The 22,250-nt window shown below is 42.8% G+C and overlaps 1 protein-coding gene across 5 annotated transcripts in view; it reads right to left on the reverse strand.

The window, feature by feature from the left end:
* TCTN1 (tectonic family member 1) overlaps positions 1-22,250 on the reverse strand; it is a 28,629-nt gene that overhangs the window by 4,619 nt on the left and 1,760 nt on the right. For 4 of the 5 annotated variants that reach the window (XM_032876299.1, XM_032876302.1, XM_032876298.1 and 1 more), the window contains exons 2-11: positions 20,531-20,651; positions 14,575-14,705; positions 12,675-12,826; positions 10,164-10,251; positions 8,116-8,225; positions 6,579-6,605; positions 2,380-2,514; positions 1,498-1,623; positions 1,023-1,108; positions 338-478 (exon numbers count right to left, since the gene is read on the reverse strand). In XM_032876299.1, coding sequence (XP_032732190.1) covers positions 338-478; positions 1,023-1,108; positions 1,498-1,623; positions 2,380-2,514; positions 6,579-6,605; positions 8,116-8,225; positions 10,164-10,251; positions 12,675-12,826; positions 14,575-14,705; positions 20,531-20,651 — 1,117 coding nt within the window. The remainder of the gene's footprint in view (positions 1-337; positions 479-1,022; positions 1,109-1,497; positions 1,624-2,379; positions 2,515-6,578; positions 6,606-8,115; positions 8,226-10,163; positions 10,252-12,674; positions 12,827-14,574; positions 14,706-20,530; positions 20,652-22,250) is intronic. The other variant, XM_032876301.1, reaches the window with a different exon arrangement.

Genomic DNA, 22,250 nt, shown 5'->3' on the forward strand with positions numbered 1-22,250 from the left:
CTCCTTGGGTTTGTTGCAATACATATATTAAGATTCAGAAATACTGGAAGGACTTCCAAGCAAAGTATTCTTACTGTGACCTCAAGTGCTGTGCAACCTTAAAACCTACAAAAGCCTTGGGATTTGTACCCTGCCACATGTGACCGGAAAAATGACTGCAACAGTTTTCCTCTGAATCATGACAAATGGTTTATGGTTGTGAAATTTACAATTAGAAAACACAAGTACAGTCACTAGTGCTAACGGGTCACACTGCGGCTTTCACAGGTGCTCGCTGGCTGATACGGAGATTTGATCAACTCAGACAAGTTCCAAAAGCAGCAAGTTCTTCTCTTACCTTAGTTTACAGCCAGACTGCATGTCGTAACCAAATAATACGGGGGCCCGGATCCCCTCCACTGCGAAGCAATCTTGCTCGGCTAGGCTACGAAGAATAGTAAGTTGTCCGAATCTGTTCATGGTCTGAATAATCCCAGATATTCACAGAAAGTTAAGGGACTATCACCCAGGACTAAAGCAGTCTGATTCTCAGACCATGGTGACAGGTGTGTGACATGAGACATGACTGAAACCCAAATATCCCTTCTCTGGGCCTCTGTGATCTTGACAGTTATTTCCCAGGGCAGAGCAAAAAACAGTTCTATTTTTCTTGAGTAGATTCTCAGAAGAAAAATCCTCAGAAACTGTTCCTCCAAAATCATTCCAAGTTTTCCAAATGACTAAATTTAAGAGTTTCTGCTTGCGTGTGTAATTAAATATATCTAAAAGTCTGTCAACTTTTCTGTCCTAAGATTTTCATTATAAAACACATTTCCCTGGGCCATGCTGTTCCACCCCCAACCACCAGTGTCCACATGGCCCTGTCTGCTGTGCAGCAGACCCACCACCCCTAGAGCACCCCCCTCCAAGGAGTCCAGGCCAAAACTAACCTCCAGCCCCCAGGACCCTCAGCGATAAAGGGAAGAGCACCACACACACATAGACCGGGAAATCAGCCTTCTCCACAGAACCAAAAAGGATATCCCTTCTGAGGCCGAAATCCAGCAGCTAATGGGAGCCCCACAACATAACCAGGGTTTCCGCTGAGAGGAACTGGCTTTGTATTTTGCTGAAAGACAATGGAGAAATGCCCCCCCATAATTCTCATTTTAATAAGGAAATAGGGTGAAAATAAAAACACTTCTCACAGTCAAATCTGGGATTTCTAACCAATAAAAGAATTTCTCCCCCTACTCAGACCTATAAATATATCTGCTGAGTGTAGGAGTGCATCGTTCTATAAAAGAAGGAGCTCCCGTGGAAGAGAATCTTATTCCAGGAAAGGAAAAAGATACAAGGACTCTGCCTGATTTTGTTACAAACACAGGCTACATAAAGCCCTTTGTTTAGTACAAGTGGAAAGACGGTAAGACTTCTCAACAGATTTTTTTTTTTCACTAAGAAGTTATGATTTTTTGACTTGCAATTAAATACATGTACAACATTGATCAAACTCACCTGAATGAAATAAATTTCAAACTTCTGCTCGAGCGCGACCACTGCCCGGCTCACCGTCCCCAGGAGGAGAGCAAGGCCAGCCTGGGCTACCTCCCCTGCGTCTGTGTACGTGATGCTGTACTTCACCTGAAAACAAGAGGGAACCACACACACCTGTGCCCGCTGCGTTTCAGTAGCTGCATCGGGACCTCAAAGTACATAGAGCGGGCAAGTCCTTTCCCATTTCTCCACTCGAAGCTTGTCTCTCCTGTCCCCTCAGCTTTCGGGAGGTAACGCCTCAGCACCACCCCCCGCTGCCAGGGCCATTTGAGCCTCTCTCTACCTAGTTACAGGAATTCCCAATCAGCAGGTTTGAACAAAACGTGATCGATCTCCGCAGGGGAAATGTGTTAAAACAACAGCAACAAGAACACATTCTTGTGTTCTCGGGTGCCTGGGTGGCTCAGTGGGTTAGGCCTCTGCCTTCGGCTCAGGTCATGATCTCAGGGTCCTGGGATCGAATCCTGCATTGGATTCTCTGCTCAGCGGGGAGCCTGCTTCCCTCTCTCTCTCTCTCTCTCTCGACCTGCCTCTCTGCTACTTGTGATCTGTCAAAGAAATAAATAAAATCTTTAAAAAAAAAAAAAAGAAAACACATTCTGACATATTCTTGAAAGTCCCTAGGTTTGTGGAGAAAAATCACACGTGACTGTTTCAGAGCCCTTACCTAAAGAAGCATCCTCTAATGGTACAGTGGGCCGGCAGGCAGGAGGGCAAGTCAAGAACCAATATCCCAGGATGAGCCAGAACCTTCTGCGGAGGGCGTCCAGTGACCCCTCAGGACCATGCGGCTTGAGTCTGCCACACACAGACTCAGCTTTCCGCGCCAAATCGGGCACCTACCTCGAGAATGACGTTAGTGCAGATTTTAACATCCCCAGCCTCGACCAGAGTCTGGTTCAATCGGACCGTGTCCTCCAGGCGGCTCAGTGTTTTATTCAAAGACTGCACGAGGACGGACTGAACAGTGACAGGGATCTGTGAAGTGAAGGAGAGCTGGCTCACGGAGGACACTGCCCCACAGAGATGAATGGGTCACAGTGACAAGAGCCTGAAGATAAACCTCCGCGAACACACTGCCGAGCAGGGAAAAACACGCAACAGCACAACACGCATACTCCAACTGTACACTCGCAAAAATGCAGATGTTTACACGTACATGCCTGTACATAGGAAATACTAGAGAATATAACCCAAACTTGAAAAGTGGTTCTCTCCGAAAACCTACGTTCACACAAAAACTTGTACACAATTGTTCTCAGCAGCAGTCATACAGCCAGAAACCGAAAACAATGCAAATGTCCATCAACTGATAAATGGAAAAATAAAATATCGTATATCCATAAAATAGAATAAAGGGCTGATTCATTCCACCACATAGATGAATCTTGGAAACATGCTAAGTGAAAGAAGCCAGACACAAAAGGTCACATATTACATGAGCCCATTTATAGGAAATGTCTAGAACAGGCAAACTCGTAGAGACAGAAAGTAGATTAGTGGCTGCCCAGGGGCTGAGGGAGAGGAGTGGAGAATGAGGAGAGCCGGCTAATGAGCACAGGCATTCTTTCTGAGGTGATGAAAATGTTCTGGAAGTAGGTGGTAGTGATGGTTGCACAACCTTGTGAATGCACGAAAAACCACTGAATTGTACACTTAAAAATGAAATTATAGCTCATTCACACACACTCACAGCTCCATCACACCACCCAACGCGTGCATGTGCTCCCCATCACAGCACAGCAACTACAAGTCAGCGCAGTCGCTCTGTACACACACGTGCACGTGCTCCACAGTCCCAGGACACATCCCCCTAATCCCCATACCCTCCCTATACACAGGCTTGACCCAATTCATGCACAACCTCTACACACACCCTTACATGTACATACTGGGTGGTGGGATCATGGGAAGAGAAATCTTTGAAGCAGAATCAGGAAGTCCTGAATAACCCAATGCTATTAAAGGACATCTTTCATTTATGGCCACTGGCAGCAGAGTGACAAGCAGCAAGCAATCCTTTATATGGCTCAGCCCTCTAAGGAGTTGGGCCTCTTCACACTGTGTGACAAATCTGACGTCTGTACTAAATGTCAGCACCTAGAAACCACTGCTCGGGAAGGAATCTACCTTGTATCTAGTCATTTACATTGCTTTGAACTGTGCCCTCGATTGTGTACCATTCTGTTTATAATTCAAAATCACTAAGTATTTAAGCTGTCATTTTATAGATAAATAAATAGTCCTCAGCTGTCTGCTCCCATGACCAAGAAGACCTGTGACTGTCCTTGTAAGTCAAACCTCTAAGAACGTCACATGGTTCAGAGGCAAAGACAAGCTGCATGTGACAAGGGTGGCCAAGGGCAACACCAATCCCCACAACACCATCTGTGCAACAAGCCCTGTGGATGAGTGTGAGAGCTATGGAGGCAGTCCCTTGCTACGAGGTCATGAGCTCTTCAGCTTATGTCCTCGAAAGACAACCCTGGAGTCCTTTATCTGAACCTACTGACCCCTGGTTCCGCAATAATGCAGGCTTCCAAGAAAATGCACACCCTTCCACACCAGCCTCGCCTCGACAGAGCCGTTCCAGTGGTATGTGGGCGCGGTTGGCAGAAACCAAAGGGTCTGAGTTAGACAAGCTTTGGAAAGACGGAGGGACGAGTGTAGATGGCAAGAGCTGCCCTGGTCTATCAAGAGCCACTGGAACGGTCACAGAATGAAAATGGTAGAGCTACTCTGGTTTCCTGAATGTCCTATTTGGCCGTATCCCATTCCCACACTACCCTGTGGCAAAGGACTAATGGATACTTTTTTTTTTTTTTTAAGATTATTTATTTATTTATTTATTTGACAGACAGAGATCACAAGCAGGCAGAGAGAGAGAGAAGAAGGGAAGCAGGCTCCCTGCTGAGCAGAGAGCCCGATGTGGGGCTCGATCCCAGGACCCTGGGATCATGACCTGAGCCGAAGGCAGAGGCTTTAACCCACTGAGCCACCCAGGCGCCCCATAACGGATACTAAATGATGAAATTATAGAGCCATAACTTCATCTGTCATGGTTTAATAGATATTCAATAGGTAGATTCAATAGATATTAACTATTCCAGGCAATCCTAACAGGCTGCATTTAATGAGAAGCCTGGATCCAATATTTATATTCATCACCTAACAAATCTTGGAAGTTGCCTTTTAAAAAGAACTTCAAGCAAATCTCTGATATGAGTTGACATGTTTGTCCGTTAAAGCTCTGGTATCACACAGATCTGAGTTATAAGCCCCCATCCGCCACTTCCAGACTGCATGGCTATGGGGTGCGCAGAAAGAATATGCGTGAAGCTTGTAACTTGGGGCCTGGCACACAGTACAGCTCGTCCAGGGTCGCGGTTGAGAGTAAGGTCTTTGGGGATTCCTGTTCCAGGTCGGCCACTTCCTCACAGCCTTGAGCAAGCTAATCCCCTGCTCTGTAACTCCTGTGCCAGGGAGGGACAAGAACAGGACCTGCCTCCTAGGCTTGCTGAGACAACTAACAGACTTCAAACACGCACAGGACTTAGAACAGAATATGGCACACAGTACGTGCCTTCCCGTAACATCCCATCATCCTCACAGTAGGTCTTCCCTGCTTAATTGAATCGATCTCCTAGGCATTTACTCAATGGACACATAACCCACTGAGTGCCCAATACATACTAGGCCCCGCCTTAGCACTACAGATATGTCATGAACAAGGCTGATGGACTTGCTGCCCCCATAGACAGTTCAAGGTCTGAATGGTAGAATCAAAGCACTTTCTAGAGGCTGGAGGTATTTGAGAGCTAGTCTATTACATGGTTTTCACCCTGTGTTCCTGGAAGCCACAAGGTTCCTCAGAAGGAAAAAAAAAAAAAAAATAGAAAAAACAAACAAAACAAAACAAAAGATTCCTCAGAAGGACCAAAAAGAAGAGAGACGGGGAGACTGGGCAGGTGGAGGGCTCTGGCCCCCACCCCTGCTCCAACCAGGGGCTTTGGATTCAATCCAAGTTACACACTGGGAGAGTTCTGCTTGAGATCACATTTGAAAAAACTTTGTAACTAAAACAAGTTTGAAAAACACCTTCACAGATGAGGAAATCCAGGCCCACACATAGAGGTGTGAAGTCCAAAGTCACAAGACTATTTCCTTCCAAGTGTCTACCTCAAACACGTCTGTATCTCGAGACTTAATGAAATCAGTTACAACAGGTATCACTGTCCCAAGTGCCGCCTGGGTGCCAGACGCTGCACAGAGCCTATCACGTGCACTCCCCCACTGGGACATCACGTCAGCCTCAGGGGCGGACACTTACCATCTGCTGGACAACTGGGGGGAATGAGGCACATGTCACAGGAGAAAACGATGGCAAAGCTGAATTTTGAACCAAGGCCAGCCAATCCCACAAGCTCTGGGAGACCATAACAAGGCCAACGCCCCAGGCCTCCTTGGGGACTGTACTCACAGACCCAAAAACAAGGGGTGTTAGATCCATGTTCCTTTGCTCTGACATATCCACAGAAGGATCCTGACCACCTGATCACAGCCTGACAGAACCCCTGAGCTGGGGTCCAATAGAACCTACACCCACACCTCGACCCCTGAAGCTACCCCAGGAGTGTTCCACCCCTACACAGGTGTAGACATACACAGGCAAGAGGTTTCCATCTTCTACCAGAGACAGACAGTGTCTTGGGAGCTAGCCAGCTCTCTGGACAAGAGACCAAGATCTCAAGGGAGGCCAGGAAAGCAGAGAAGCCGATCACACCCATTGTCTGTGAACACAGTCATGCCATTTAAATGTGAAAAAGTGCTAACTGCAAAAACAGGGAATTTGGAAACCTCCCCCTTTTGTAATTACGAAAGGTTGGGCCACTACAGAGCTTCCTCATTTCATTCTTTTGGCAAACATCGTAGTTACTGGCAGTAAGATATCCTTGTAATACTAAGTGTATTCATTTCAAAAGGCTTAGAAATAAGACAACGTATTATAAACTAGCTTACTTTCCATCAAGAAATACTCTTACCTCTGCCTCTGTTCTTAAACCAGGCACCTACACAAAAAGAAACAACAAATTTTGTTAAGTACAACGAAAAGCATTTTTATTGCTTTTTCAGACTACCGGTTAAAGGGCATAATCACCTTATGAAAGACTTCATAAGGAGGAAAACAGAATTTCCTTAATCAAGACTTACAACCCACATATTTTCTTTCATATCTAGGTCATAATCAAAGAGGTAGCTTTATCTTCCTTCTATATTCATTTCCTTCGTATTGGAAGCTTAATAGAATACAGCAGCCCCACAAGCTGGTCTCAGGAAGTCTCCCTGCTTCAGCGTAATCATTTGGTACTTTCCACATGGTCACCAGTGACACAGCGCTGTGGGGAAGATGTGGCTCCTAGCCATCTGGTCACCCTGCTGTGCCTGTCCACACCAAAAGGCCACCATCGCTGGCCCAGACAATTTCCAATGCCTCCTAACTGCTCTTCGCACCTACAGCCCAAGCCCCTCAACAGTGAGCTCCTCCCTCCCCAACAGAGCCAAGGACTCCTTCTAAAGGAGTACTTCTAAAGGAGTACTCTCTTCACTTCCCAGCCCCGCCCCCGCCACTTCTCATCACAAGACACCCTACAGGGTCAAAGGAGGGGGCAGAGTAGACAAGTTTGGGGAGGCCTGTGCTGAGAGGGTTGTGCCTGCACACCTGACAGGCTACTGCCAGGACCACCAGGAGAAGGCATATAACTGGAAGAATTCACAGGCCTACGTAGCTGACTTACGAGAAGAGGGGAAGACGGAATGGGAAAGGAGAAGAAAATCTTCAACTCAATTCTGAAGACTGCAGTCCAGATGAATATTGATGTCATGGACCACCCTACTTCCTTTCCCGTTCCCTCCAAAATAAGGAAATCAGGTGGTGGAAATTCACAATAATCATATGATTTTTTTTCATCACTGAACAAAATCTTCACCTCTTACAACCCTCCATGGCATGCACCAAATAAGAGGCCCAGTGGCCTCTCCTATCCCTCTAGGCTTCAGTCACTACAACCAGAAAGAAAGGGCCTCTATACTGCCTTGACCTCCCATGACCTCTTCTTTGCCAGCAATCCTATTTCCTGCCTGTTCTTTTCTGCTGATCTCATCTGCCAACAGAAAGTGGATTTTCTATCTTTTCTGGCCTCTCAGGTATCTTCTTGGTGCTAATGTGATCATTTCTGTCACAGACATTAAGATGTTTTTATAATTTCTGAAGTTTTGTGTTATTAAATAAAGTCTTTTTTTTTATTTAGGAGAAAGAATTATTGGTTACCATCAAAATGATTGAAAGCCAAAAACAAAACAATGAACAAAAGCAAAATATGAACTATATAAAAATAAAAATCATTTAAGTGATTATTTCAGTATCTTTGGTATCAGCATACCAAAGAACTAGAGAAGAAAAATTTAAACTTGAGTTGTCAATCATGTACTGCAATTATTCTATACTTGTCATACTTCAAAAGGGTGAAAAGAACAGAAAACAAATCTGACGAATAAGTTTCACTTCAAAATAATTCTTACCCTCAGAATTTTAGGACTGCTGTAATAAGCCATGCCCAGGGCTTCAATTTCTTCACACTGTTCCAAATTTATTCTTCTGGTGCACTTAACAGCTTGGTTCACCAGAAATGCTAGAAATCATAATATTCCCAAGGGAAAATAAAAGAGAGAATAAATTTTTCAACTGTTCAATGGTAACTAAAAAATTGTAGTCTAAGTAAAACCATAAAATAAGTTATAACAGAGATATACAACATGCTTAAAAGGGCTTAAAAATTATATTTTTAGGGGTGCCTGGGTGGCTCAGTCATTGAGCATCTGCCTTCCACTCAGGTCATGATCCCAGGGTTCTGAGATTGAGCCCTGGACTGGGCTCCCTGCTTACTGGGAGACCTGCTTCTCCGTCTCCCACTTCTCCTGCTGTGTTCCCTCTCTTGCTGTCTCTCTCTCTCTGTGTCAAATAAATAAATAAAATCTTTTTTAAAAATTATATTTTTAGGGACGCCTGGGTGGCTCAGTGGGTTGAGCCGCTGCCTTCGGCTCGGGTCATGATCTCAGGGTCCTGGGATCGAGCCCCGCATCGGGCTCTCTGCTCAGCAGGGAGCCTGCTTCCTCCTCTCTCTCTGCCTGCCTCTCTGCCTGCTTGTGATCTCTCTCTGTCAAATAAATGAATAAAATCTTTAAAAAAAAATATTTTTAATAGGTAATGCTCTCACACGATTCAAAATTCAAAGGGCACAAAAAGATACTGAGAGACTGTCCCTCTAATGCTTGTCCCCTCCCACCCCCCCCCCCAGCCACCACCAGAGACAACTGCTTGTCCCCAGAGACAATCAGCATCAAGTTTATTGTGTATCTTTCTGGAAATATTCTATGCAAATAAAAGTGTGTGTGTATACATATATTTTTAGTATTTCTTTCCCCTTTTGGTAAAAAACAAATGCTATATATTCTACCCTTTGCTTTTTTTACTGAACAATGTATCTTGGAGTTCAGGCTATCTTAGAATATGAAGAGCTTCCTCCTCCTCTTTTTTTTTTTTTTTTTAAGGGATAATTAGTATTCTATAATATATATGTCATAATTTATTCACCAAGTTCCGCATTAACAGACACTTAAGTTGTCTCTAGCTTTGCCATCACAAACAATGCTGCAATGTACTATTTTGTAAGCGGGCCAGATTCTGTAGGACCAACTCCTAGAAGCAGAACAATGGGTCAAAGGGCATATTCATTTGCAATTTTGACACATATTGCTAAATTGCTCTTCACAGAGATTGTAACAATTTGCAGTCCTGCCAGCAGTGTAGATAAGTGCCTACTTCTCCAGAGCCTTAAATTTCTTGAGCTTTGCCAGGCCATTACATGGAAATGGTACCTCAGTTTGGTTTTAAATTACACTGTTCCTATCGTGAGCAAGGTTGAGTGTCTTTTCAACAGAATCCATTTCTGTTCCTATACGAAATGATGTTTCATTAGGGCCACATGCCACCATACGCTACTTAGCTAGCTTCTTCGCAGGGGTGCTGCCTTAAGGATTGGAGAGCCACACCTGCGGCCTCCCACTGCCAAGAGATTCTATGAGACTCCTGAAAGAACAAGCATGTCCTGTGGGAGGCAGCTGCGTGGGCTGTATCCCTGCTCCACCACTGCCTAAGTGAGCCTGAACAAGAGACTGAATGTTTCTCAGTTTCCTCGTCTAAAAAATGAATAGCCCGACCTTCAGGGATTACTGTGGCAGTCAAATGGGAAAACACATGCAAGCACACAGTAAGTGCTTAATAAAGACTAGTTACTGACAAACTTTAGCTCCAGTGGAGAAAGAACTCTCCAAAAACTAGAAGGGTTAAACAACTGAGCAGGCTGGCTTCAGGTAGTGAGTTCCCCATCACTACAAGTGCTCAAGCAGTGACTGAAAGATATGGTTGGAAATCTGACCTGCATAACCTTTGAGGCCTCTTTCAACTCTAAGACTGTTCCAGTTTTGAAGCCTGTTTAATTATGACTACTATAAATTTAAGCTTAGAGCAAACTATTTAGAGAGAGAATGAAAAATACCCAGTGTCTTACCTGCAGGGTTATTATCAGTGCACAGAGATGACGTAAGGGGAGAGGGAAATCTCAAGAATGAATCTGAAGTCTGCAGAGGAGTCCCATACTGCAAAAAGACCAACCAGTAGGTGTTACGGCGCTATGAAAGCATTCATGCAATACACACCGGACACCTACCTTGTGCCAGGCAGCGTTACGGGCATCAGGAACACAGTCATGAGCAAAAAACCAGATGCGGTCTTTGCCTACGTGGAGCTTACACCCGGCTGCTTCACCCCTTTCTTTCAAGGATATGTGTTTCTGTGTATGTGCATGTTATTTTATTTGCAGGCTTTCTTTTTTTAAGATTCATTTATTTATTTTAGAATGAGAGCGTGTGTGTGTGCACGCATGTGCACGCGTGTGTACACACACACACGCAAGGGTGCATACGCAAGCAGGGAGGGGACAGAGGGAGATGTAATCTCAAGCAGACTCCCAGGCAGAGCGCGGAACCCTGTATCAGGCTCCATCTCACAACCCTGAGATCATGATCTGAGCTGAAATCAAGAGTCAGATGCTTAACCGACTGAGCCACCCAGGCTCCCCTGCAGGCTTTTTTGTTACAGAATTCCTCTAGAAAGGTATATAAGAAACTGACATAGTGTCTGCCTCTGCAGACAGGAACTGAGTGGCCAGGAACAGGGGTGAGAGAGGTAGTTTTTTTATTTTATTTTATTTATTTACTTGACAGAGAGTTTACAAGCAGGGGGAGGTGCAGAGTGAGAGGGAGAAGCAGGTCTGCACTGAGCAGTGAGCCCAACATGGGGCTCGACACCAGGACCCTGGGATCATGACCTGAGCTAAAGCCAGATGCCCAACAGACTGAGCAGCCACCCAGGTGCCCCAAGGTAATTATTTTCTACTAGCAGTAATTATTTAAATAATAGACATAGTACACATTAAAATCATAACACTGATGAGCCTTCCTTCCCCAAAACAAACCACATAAAACCTTTCCCCAATATTCAGAACAAAATTTACAGCTATTGTGCATACAACCAATTTTCTTGAATTTAAAAGTATCCAAATGCTTTGGCACCAACAAGGATATGGGGAAACAAATCCTCTCCTTCACTGGACCTGGAAGTTTAAACTCCTGTAATCTTTCTAGAAGGCAATCTGACATGGATTTTAAATTTCCATTCATTTTGACTAAGTTGATCCAGTTATAGGAAGGTATCCTAAGGATTAAATCAAAGACATAAGTATCTATAAGAATGTTCATTCTGGATTATTTATAACAGAAAAACTGGAAACAAATGTCTGTTAATGGGTCAATAATAAAATCTGATACATACAAAGAAGGGATACTTTTGATCATTAATACATGTAGCTTCAACAGTGGCACTACCAAGTTACTTTCCTATATAGAAGTTTTTCTTATCAGTTAAATGGAACAATGACATATCCCTTTCAGGGTTGTGTGAATTAATATCTGGAAAGCTCTGCAAGAAATGTTAACTTTTACACTGATATGAGAATCTGCATAAGATTTATTACTGAATAAAAAAGCAAGCTTACAGGGCGCCTGTGTGGCTTAGTTGGTTAAGCAACTGCCTTCGGCTCAGGTCATAAATAAATAAAATCTTTTAAAAAAAGAAAGCATGCTTACAGAACAATGTAGATAACTATAAATCTTACTTCTGTACACTACTATACATATATTTTTATAGGTACATTTCAATCAGAATATAAACCAATCTGTAAACACTGATTTGCAATGTGCATTTTAGTGGACACAGGGGCCTTTCCATCCCAGGTACCTCCATATTTTTAACTTTTAGAACTAGCACATGATGCTTCTGTATTTCTCTTTAAAGATGCTTCCAGGGGCGCCTGGGTGGCTCAGTGGGTTAAGCCTCTGCCTTCAGCTTGGGTCATGATCTTGGGGTCCTGGGATCGAGCCCCGCATCGGGCTCTCTGCTCAGCGGGGAGCCTGCTTCCCCCTTTCTCTCTGCCTGCCTCTCTGCCTACTTGTGATCTCTGTCAAACAAATAAACAAAATCTTTAAAAAAAAAATAAAGATGCTTCCAAAAAATCTGAAACTTATTCAAAGTTAATATATACAGCATTTAAAGGTTTACTAATGAATGGATAAAAAATAACACATATCTTCCTAAAGTCTGCAAAACTAAATAGAGCTTTGAGAAGAGGACCAAGGCACCCAACCAATCCACTCCGTGCCCCTAGCAATATGACTCAAGAACTCTGCTGCGTCTTTTAAGATGGAGAAGTACAAAGATTTCTGCAGAGACAAATGCAGGCTTACTAATGAATAAATAACTTTAAACCCTATGTTAAAACTCAACTATTCATTTTTAATTTTTGTGATCTTTGATTTCTAGGCATGAACATTACGTCTTTACCTCTATAATGTGAATTCTGTCTTGAGGAAGCCAATTTTGCTAAGAACATACTGAAAAATTAACCAACAAGGATGGGATATTTGCAAGAAGATGAGCGGCCTTGCTCCAGCTCGTGGCTCACCTTATACTTAGCAGGAGCTGGAGTGTCTGACTGGGTTGAGAAAGAAATCTCTGCTTCGGAATTGAAGGAAAAACCACCAGATGTTTTCATCAATTTATCAAAATTATTTTCATCAGGCACTTCTGGATTAATAAAGGATAACGCAGGTTTATCTGTTTTTAGAAAACATATTCTAAATCAGCATACAATATGTACATGATATATATAACATAGTATTTTGGAGACAGTTTTTAGTTGCATTAAGGTTGATGTGTAAAAAGTAGCCTCTCTTTCCATATTTACTTTACCCAGAATTTCTTGAGTCTTATTAAATAAACAGGATCTTCAGACTCAGCCTGCTTCTCTAATTGTGTGTAAGTAACGGTTTCTAAAGCCTGCAGGCAAACAGCACAACTGAAGCCAATAATAACCAATCTTTCTCCAGCCCATGGACTGAGGAGCCTGCTGCATTTACCTCTAAGGCAAAGCTCTCTGCAGATGGCCAAGGGACAAATGATTTTTTCCTACCCTCACACAGCTACCTCCAAACCAAAGCCCAGGAGAATAATGTGCTGTGTATAGGATATCTTGGGAGAAGGAGGAAATGGGCTGGTATGTTCACTTGTGTGGTGTTATGTCACAGAATCTGACAACGACTGAGCAGTCATTACTTTAGATTACAAATCCCAGAACACTGGGTGGCTCTGGGTGGCTCAGTTGGTTAAGTGTCCGACTGTTAATTTCATCTCAGGTCATGATCTCCGGATTGTGAGCTTGAGCTCTGTGTCCATCCTGGGGTGGAACCTGCTTAAGATTCTCTCTCTCTCTCTCTCCCCTTCTGCCCCTCCCCCTCCTTTCTCTTCCCTTCTCTAAAAAAAAAAAGAAAAAAAAAATCACAGAGCATTCGCCTAGTTTTAAACTGCAAGGGAACAAATTCAAAATATAAAGATGTTCTGAAAAGATGATGAAGCTTAATTGATAAAACTGCAAATACATCTCTGATCTTAGACATCTTGTTAACATTTTAAACTTACATGTACTTTGGATCTAAACACCTATTTGAGCTAAATGCTCAGATAAAAATAAAGATCCTGTTTTCATGCAAATATTCTTAGTAAAAATAAAAGAGAAAAAAGGAAATTGAAACCAAAGCTGAACCTGATTTTCAAACATTAAACCATGAGGAAATTAAAAAAAAAATACACACACATAACCTAAATTAACCTAGATTCCTATACGTGTCCACATATTATAAACACCAGTGAAATAAAGTATGAGATTTCAAAAGACCACTACATAAGCACATTAGTTTTAAAGAAAATGCTCATGCCCAAAGGTCTATAAAGTTACTTGCAGGGGCACCTGGGTGGCTCAGTGGGTTAAAGCCTTTGCCTTGGGCTCAGGTCATGATCCCAGGGTCCTGGGATGGAGCCCCACCTCGGACTCTCTGCTCAGCGGGGAGCCTGCTTCCTCCTCTCTCTCTGCCTGCTTCTCTGCCTACTTGTAATCTCTGTCTGTCAAATAAAATAAAATCTTAAAAAAAAAAAAAAGTTACTTGCAGTGGCCTGTGAAACAGTCTCAGAAGATGCACCTTAGCCAAACCATAAAATTATTTCTTTAAATCTAACTGAATGAGACATATTTCCATAAAAGCACTTTTCAGATTTTATTTATTTATTTGACAGAGAGATAGAGAGTGAACACAAGTAGGGAGAGAGGCGGGTAGAGAGAGAGAGAGAAGCAGGCTTCCTGCTGAGCAGAGAGCCCAACTCGGGGCTCCATCCCAGGACCCTGGGATCATGACCTGAGCCCAAGGCAGAGGCTTTAACCCACTGAGCCACCCAGGTGCCCCTCCATAAAACAACCTTTTAAAGAAAAAACTTTCAGGGCTTCTTAAAGCATGTCACCATCAAATACTTACAGTTTGTAATATGAACGCAGAAAATAGATGGATTAATCTGGTCAACAAGTTTAAATATCCTTTGAGGTGGATTTGCTGTAAAATTCAATGAATAGATGGCTGCTTTTTGACTACAAAACTGACTATCGCCCCTGAAAATTAAAAAAATAATAATACAAAATGTTAAGGCATACGCACACAACCTTAGCTAGATTATTTTAAAACTGTTGGATACCTGTACCGTACTGTGTTAACAACTCCATGGAAGATATTCATGAAAGCATGATGTTAGAACTAAATCCACTTTTATTTAGTTTTTTGAGTGTTAAAGGGTCTTGCATTTGAAATTTTTTCCTCTAACAGGGAAAATATTAAGACAGGTAGAATAACCTTGAAGGAAACCTTGTCAAGTATGGAATACAGATCAGGGTATAATTTTGATGTAAAGGAATCCTGTAAACTCTGACACAATCAATCACATAAAATTTTATACAACTTCAGATTGTTTGTTAGTACCAAAAATGGATTCAAAATTCCTTGTCTTTAGAATAAAGTGATCTTTAAAGGACTGTGAAAATCAGAAAATATGAAGTCTTCTGGAAGTCTGGGGCCTTAGAAGTTAGGGTACAGTCAAGACTTCAACCAGTCCCAGACTTGAGAAACTCTAACCAATTTGATACAGATATGGTGTGGAGATAGAGATGCAACAAAAAAGGATCCTAATTTACCCACTGCTTTAAAGCCTTTTCTCAATATGTATTGCCCCAATATTTCCCATGTCATTGATAAGTTTTTGCAATATTATACGAAATGGCTTCACTGTATACCAACTTACTAAGATACTCCAATTTTTTTAGCCAAATCTCTGCTGTCAATTTGGGCTATTTCTAGTTTTCCCAGATTAATATAATACTATAACATCATCCTTGCACATATATCTTATGAATGTCTCCAGCTATTTTCTTGGGCTATTCTCCCTGAAGTAGAATTGCTGGATCAAAAGCTACGTGTGTTGTTCAAGGCTTCTGAGACATACAGCCAGATCTCCCTCCAGAAAGGGAAGATGCTCACTCACCAATACCACAGTAAGAGTGCGTAGGTCCCTGTGCTCTTGCCAATAATAGATACTATCCAGTTTCTCCCCCTTGCCAATTTCATGGGCAAAAATCTGTTACCTCATTTTAATTTGAATTTTCTCATTTACTAGGGAGCTTAAACATTTTTCCATATGGTTATTGCTCATTGGTATCTCTTCTTCAGTATGGTGCTTCTTCATATCTCTTGACCATTTTTATTACAATGTTTGTCTTCTCAAAAAAAAAAAAAAAAAGGAATATCTTCTCATTGGTTTGTGAGAATCCATATCTTTAAGAATCTCTTCTATCATGTGTTGTAAATATTCTTTCCCTGTTTGTGACCTTTCAATTTTACAGTATTTTTTGTTATATAGAATCATTCTTTTTTTTTTTTTATAATTTTATTTATTTATTTGATGGAGAGACAGCGAGAAAGGGAACACAAACAGGGGGAGTGGGAGAGGAAGAAGCAGTCTTCCCGCTGAGGAGGGAGCCTAATGCGGGGCTCGATCCCAGAACCCTGGGATCATGACCTGAGCGAAGGCAGACACTTAACGACTGAGCCACTCAGGTGCCCCGAATCATTTTGATGCATTATCCTTCCCCCATCTGACTGGAATTACACTTATAAATTAAGTTTTTATAAGTTAGTCTACACGTTTACATAATGATTCTTCCAATCCCACTACATAAACTATTTCTCCATTTAGTCAAATGTTCTGTCACTATATTTCAAGTTTTCTTCACAAAAATTCTGAGTACTTAAGTTTTTTCTTTTTTTTTTTTTTCTTTAATTTTATTTGTTTGTCAGCTAGAGAGCACAAGGCGGGGGGAGCAGCAGACAGAGGGAGAAGCAGGCTCCCCGCTGAGCAAGGAGCCCAATGTGGGACTTGATCCCAGGACCCTGGGATCATGACCTCAGCTGAAGGCAGACACTTAACCAACTGGGCTACCCAGGTGTCCCTTAAGTTTTTTTTTTCTTATATGACTTTTTTTTTTAAGATTTTATTTATTTGTTTGACAGAGACCCCAAGTAGGCAGAGAGGCAGGCAGAGAGAGAGGAGGAAGCAGGCACCCCGTGGAGCAGAGAGCTCAATGCAGGGCTCGATCCCAGGACCCTGAGATCATGACCTGAGCCGAAGGCAGAGGCTTTAACCCGCTGAGCCACCCAGGCGCCCCTCATATGACATTTCTATTGGGTGTTACGAATAGGATCCATTTCCATTATATTTTTTGATGGTTACTGCTGAAGTATAAGGAAGCTATCATTTTATAAGTGGCCACTTTTCCAAAAGCTTTGTACAGTTCTAATGGTATCTCAGCTGTGGACATAAAGAATATTTTTGAAAAAAATATAAGTAGTATATATGAGACAACATCTAGCACTGAAAAATTTACAAGGCCTACTGGGTCTTAAAGGATGAGCAGGAGTCGGACAGAGAAGAAATGGCTAATCCAAGGGTAAGAGGGGCATTGCCAAGGATGGTAATGTACTGGTGTGGTCTAGAAAAGTCTGAGTACCAAAGTTAGGTGGCACGGAGGATTCAAGATGGGGTTAGTAGGAAACAGGATCTGAAAGAGTTTGGGAATGGATCTAAATCCAGGCTAAGGAGTCTGTAGGGAATGAGAGCTTCTGAAGGCTTTTGGCAACTGAATGACAAGATGAGGTGTGAGCTTACACAGAGGGAGGAGGAAGGGACAGACACAAGGGCTAGTGTGAAGGAACACAGCAGAATGGAACTCCTTACTCTCCCCCTTCTAGTCTCACAGAGTGGATCCGTTTCGGTTCTGCCTATTTCTCTAGTCATGACCTTCAGCATGGCGGGGAGGGTACCTATTCATTCATATATGCAACAGTTTCTTCTTCAGTTCCCTGCCACCAGGCTTAGTCCCTGTGACCCATCATCCACGCTGCGGGAGAACTGCTTAAGATGGGAATCCAATCCCCTCACTCCCTGCAGCCCTGCAGAATTCAGGACAAAAATCCAGTTCCCTCAGCATACACACAAGACCCCTCGAGATCGGACCCCTGTCATTGTGGCACACTCTTCTCAGCCCCCTTCTCCAGCCACACTGAGCTAACTGCAGTTAAGGCAACAGCCATTCTCCTTCACCCCCAAGACTCCGCCACATGGCTCCCTTGACCTAGAACGCCTTCCACTGATTCCATGCTGACCAGTTTCCACTCGTCCTTCAGAACCCAGCTCAGACTATCTTTTCTAGAAAGCGTTAACTAGTCCAGTAGCCTAGGTTAGATCCTACTCTTCTGAGTTATCTCAGTGCCTGGGGCAGAACTGCCACCCACTCCTTTATCTCTCCACTCAGTGGGCTCCAGGAGGGCAAGGCCGCATCCAGCTCACCCTACATCCCCGGTGTTCATGAAAGGTACGGCATGGTGTGAAAGGAGGCCAGATGTGAGAAGGCGAAGGGGAGGCAGGAGTCAGGGTAGGCCTGACTCTGGCTTAGGTGTCTGCCTAAGAGAACAATGGTAGAGAAGTCAAGAGAATACTAGAGGGTGTGTTAGGGGTAGAGGGGAGAAATTCATTCACTGATTCAACTCACTTCTCACGAGGGCCAACTACGTGGCCGGAGTTGTGCTAGGCACTAGTGGCATAAGGGATAGTATTCTTGATCTCAAGTGAAGTTTACATCTAGCGAGGAAAACAGATATTAATCCAATAACCTTAACAATAAATTTATAAATCATTAGATGATAGGATTAGCTGTTAACTGTTTAGCAGATGTAAACAAACCTTTTATGAGTCAGAACCTACATAATGAAGATAATCAATTAGTTGGGATTATCAATTTTATTTCATTATTTCTACACTTCTTATTTAGGAGAAGGTCATAAGCAAAACTAACTCAAAAAAATTCTGAGGTCCTTTCCTGAGGGCACTATGGATTCAGCTCTAACTTCTATACCAGGGGTCCACAAACCATACCTAATGTTATAAATGATGTTTTACTGAAACATCGTCATGCCCATTCATTTACATGGCGGCTTCTGCTCATCAGTGGTAGAGGTGAGGAAGTTGCAACAGAGACCACTGGCCTCTGAAGCTTAAAATATTTACAATGTGCCCTTTTACAGAAAAAGCTTGCTAACCCACGTACTAAATAGTCTATATCTAAAATTCAGTATTGCCTAATGAAAGAAAAAATGTCATCTAAATTAATAGAGCCAAAATCTCACTCTCAGGCTTTTGGTACTTATTAAGGCAGAAAAGCAGAATGATTTCTAAAAAAGTCTGAACAAGATACCCAGAAAAATAATCTGACTACAACAACATACCATTCTCCAAACACTTTTAGAACATTAGAAGCAGATTCAACTTCCCATTGGTCAGTAATATACTTTCTCATGAGGGGCACCTGGGTGGCTTAGTTGGTTAAGTGTCTGACTCTTGATTTAGGCTCAGGTCATGATCTCATGGGTCGTGAGATGGAGCCACAGGGCTGCCATGGAGTCTGCTTGAGATTCTCTCTCCCTCTGCCTCTGTTCCCCCTTGTGCCATGTGTACACTCTCTCTCAAATTGATTAAAATCCTCTATTTTGGGGCGTCTGGGTGGCTCAGTGGGTTAAAGCCTCTGCCTTTGGCTCAGGTCCTGATCCCAGGGTTCTGGGATCGAGCCCCGCATCAGGCTCTCTGCTCAGCAAGGAGCCTGCTTCCCTTCCTCTCTCTGCCTGCCTCTGCCTATCTGTGATCTCTGTCAGTCAAATAAATAAATAAAATCTTTTTTAAAAAAAATCTTATATTTTTGGGGGGCACCTGGGTGGCTCAGTGGGTTAAGCCTCTGCCTTCGGCTCAGGTCATGATCTCAGGGTCCTGGGATCGATCCCCGCCATCAGGCTCTGAGCAGAGAGCCTGCTTCCCTGCTCTCTCTCTCTGCCTGCCTCTCTGCTACTTGTGAGCTCTGTCAAATAAATAAAGTGTTTAATTAAAAAAAAAAATCTGATTTTTTTTAAATTTTTTTAAAGATTTTATTTATTTATTTGACAGAGAGAGAGACAGCAAGAGAGGGAACACAAGCAAGGGGAATGGGAGAAGCAGGCTCCCCATTGAGCAGGTAGCCTGATGTGGGGCTCGATCCCAGGACCCTGGGATTACGACCTGAGCTGAAGGCAGATGCCTAATGACTGAGCCACCCAGGCGCCTAATTAAAATCTTTTTTAAAAAAAGACAGTTTTTCATGGGAAAAACACATTGTATTTCCAAAAGCATTCAATCTATCAAGTATCAATTGCTACAAGATTAAATTTAACTATCTCTGAATAATAATTGGTCCCATCCTGAATAAATTAACCTCTTTTAAGTGCTGTATTTTTCAAAGACCTTTTAAGTCTGAATTACAAGAAACAAATCATTCAGAGGAGATTGTTTCTTTACCTTGTAATCGACTGGGAATATAATTTTCCATTGTTCTTCTATACAATGTGAATTGTGAGAATTCCTGGTAGATTTACGTATCAGAAAAGTACGAACAAAGCTTTCCCGTCTAATTTTTGGTTACAAGTACTATGTCCACAACAAAAGCTGTAAATTCAACTGCACTTTCCACCCTAGGCCACTTACGTGAGACAAATTCACTTATACAAAGCTGTACGCATTATCTGTTTACAAATCAGAGTGAAATGTAATTCAATCTCTGAATACAAAGACTTCCTTATACTCTTAACGAAGTAGGCTCTGTCTTTTGCCTGCCCTATCATCCGGCGGGATGCAAATCAGGGAGAGATACTCTTCTGCAGAATGGTCTGGATAGCACGGCTTCTGAATGATGCAAAAGTCAAGAAACCCAAGTTTGGGTGTTTCCACCTAGAAGATTTTTCACTTTCTGTCCCCAGATTTTATAATCTTGGACCAATGTCATCAAAACTGCATGGGACACCAACTTACATGACAACTGGAACTGAACAGGCAGAAAAGACACTGACATCTGTGGAGCTGCAATCAGGATCACAGCAGCAGTTGACGTCACATTGCGCAGGAGTCAGGTCACAGACGCACAGAGCAGCAACTACGGAAACAAAAGAGGTGGGCCTCAGAACTTCACCACCAGCGGGGAGTGACTGCCCCCTGCCACTGCGAAGTGTTGAAAGTCCATTTCATACAAAAGGTCCATTTTATTTTTCCTATTGTACTTCGGGGGCGATCTGTGAAGTGAAAATTAGTCAGTTTGAATGCTTCTCAATCTGAGGTTTCCCCCAAGTAGCTAGCTAATCATCTGACTCACTTGGAAAATGCTGTTTGTGCTCCACCTACAAAGACTCTGATTTGGTAAGCTGACTATGAAACCCAGGCATTTGTGTTTTTCAAAAATTATCCGGGTAATGCTGATAATTAAAATAGGTTTAAGAATTGGCATGCTAAATCACTTCTCTGCCCTTCAGAAACACCATTTGGTCAGCTAGGAAACCCAGACATGTTTTTCAAAAACTTTCCAGATGATGCAGATAATTTAAGAACCAGCATGCTAAATCACTTGCCGGACCATAAGTACCACTGGTATAATAGTACAGATTCCCCTGCCCCTTCTCTGGAGATTCTGATTCAGAGGAGGAGCCCAAAGAAGGCCACCAGGAATCAAGGTTCTCAAACTTTTATCTCTCTCCATATGTCACCTGTGGCTTTGAAGCTGAGCCCGCATTCACAAACTATTGATGAAGAATCAAGCTGATTCGGGTGCTTTGTACTTGGGGTTCTGGAAATATCTTCGGTAATTTGTTTTTAAGATTTTATTTGAGAGAGAGAGAGAGAGAGAACTTAAGCGAGGTGAGGGGCAGAGGGAGAAGCAGACTCCCCGTTAAGCAGGGAGCCCGATGTGAGGCTTGATCCTGGGACTCCAGGACCATGACCAGAGCCAAAGGCAGACACTTAACCAACTGAGCCACCGAGGCACTCCTGTCTTTGGTAATTTAAACAATAAAGCATGAGGGGGATAGAAATCTCCCCACTTCAGAACATTTTTCTTTTTTGAGACAGCACATGAGGAGGAGTGGGGAGAAAGAGACTCAGGGTGAGTGAGAATCCACACCCACTGAGGAGCCCCCATGAAAGGCTCGATCTCACAACCCCGAGATCATGACCTAAGCCCAAACCTAGACCTGGAAGCTTAACAGACTAAGCCACCCAGGCACCCCCACAACATTTTTAATAATAATGACTCTCTGGATTTTTAATTCCCTATTTTATTCTGTCAAACAGGGGAGAAAAACACCTGTTTAAAGATGGCAGAGCATAAGAATGAAAAACACTGAATTCATGGTAGTAATTAATGCTGGGAAGGGGAGAGTAAGATCGCGCTTGTCTTACCTGTAGTATTTCATTTTTTCAAAAAAATCTCATTCAAAACAAACAAGGATCTCAAGGAAATGGCGGTAGAGAGTCCACACAACATTTTGACTTGCATGTATGAACTATTTCACAACAAAAATGAGCTTTAGAGAAATATAGCTCCAAAAGGGTAAAATAACATACTCTGGAAAGAAGTATATGACTAAGAAGAGGAAGGTTTTGCCAATAAATACACAATCCTTTCTTAATCTGAGACACAGAAGTCTTCCCCTGTAAGTTCATATACTCCCCTCCAGCCAACCACTCTTCCATGTGCTTAGTA

This window comes from Lontra canadensis, unplaced genomic scaffold (genome assembly GCF_010015895.1).
Source record: "Lontra canadensis isolate GAN:19392208 unplaced genomic scaffold, GSC_riverotter_1.0 scaffold58, whole genome shotgun sequence".
Lineage (NCBI taxonomy): Eukaryota > Metazoa > Chordata > Mammalia > Carnivora > Mustelidae > Lontra > Lontra canadensis.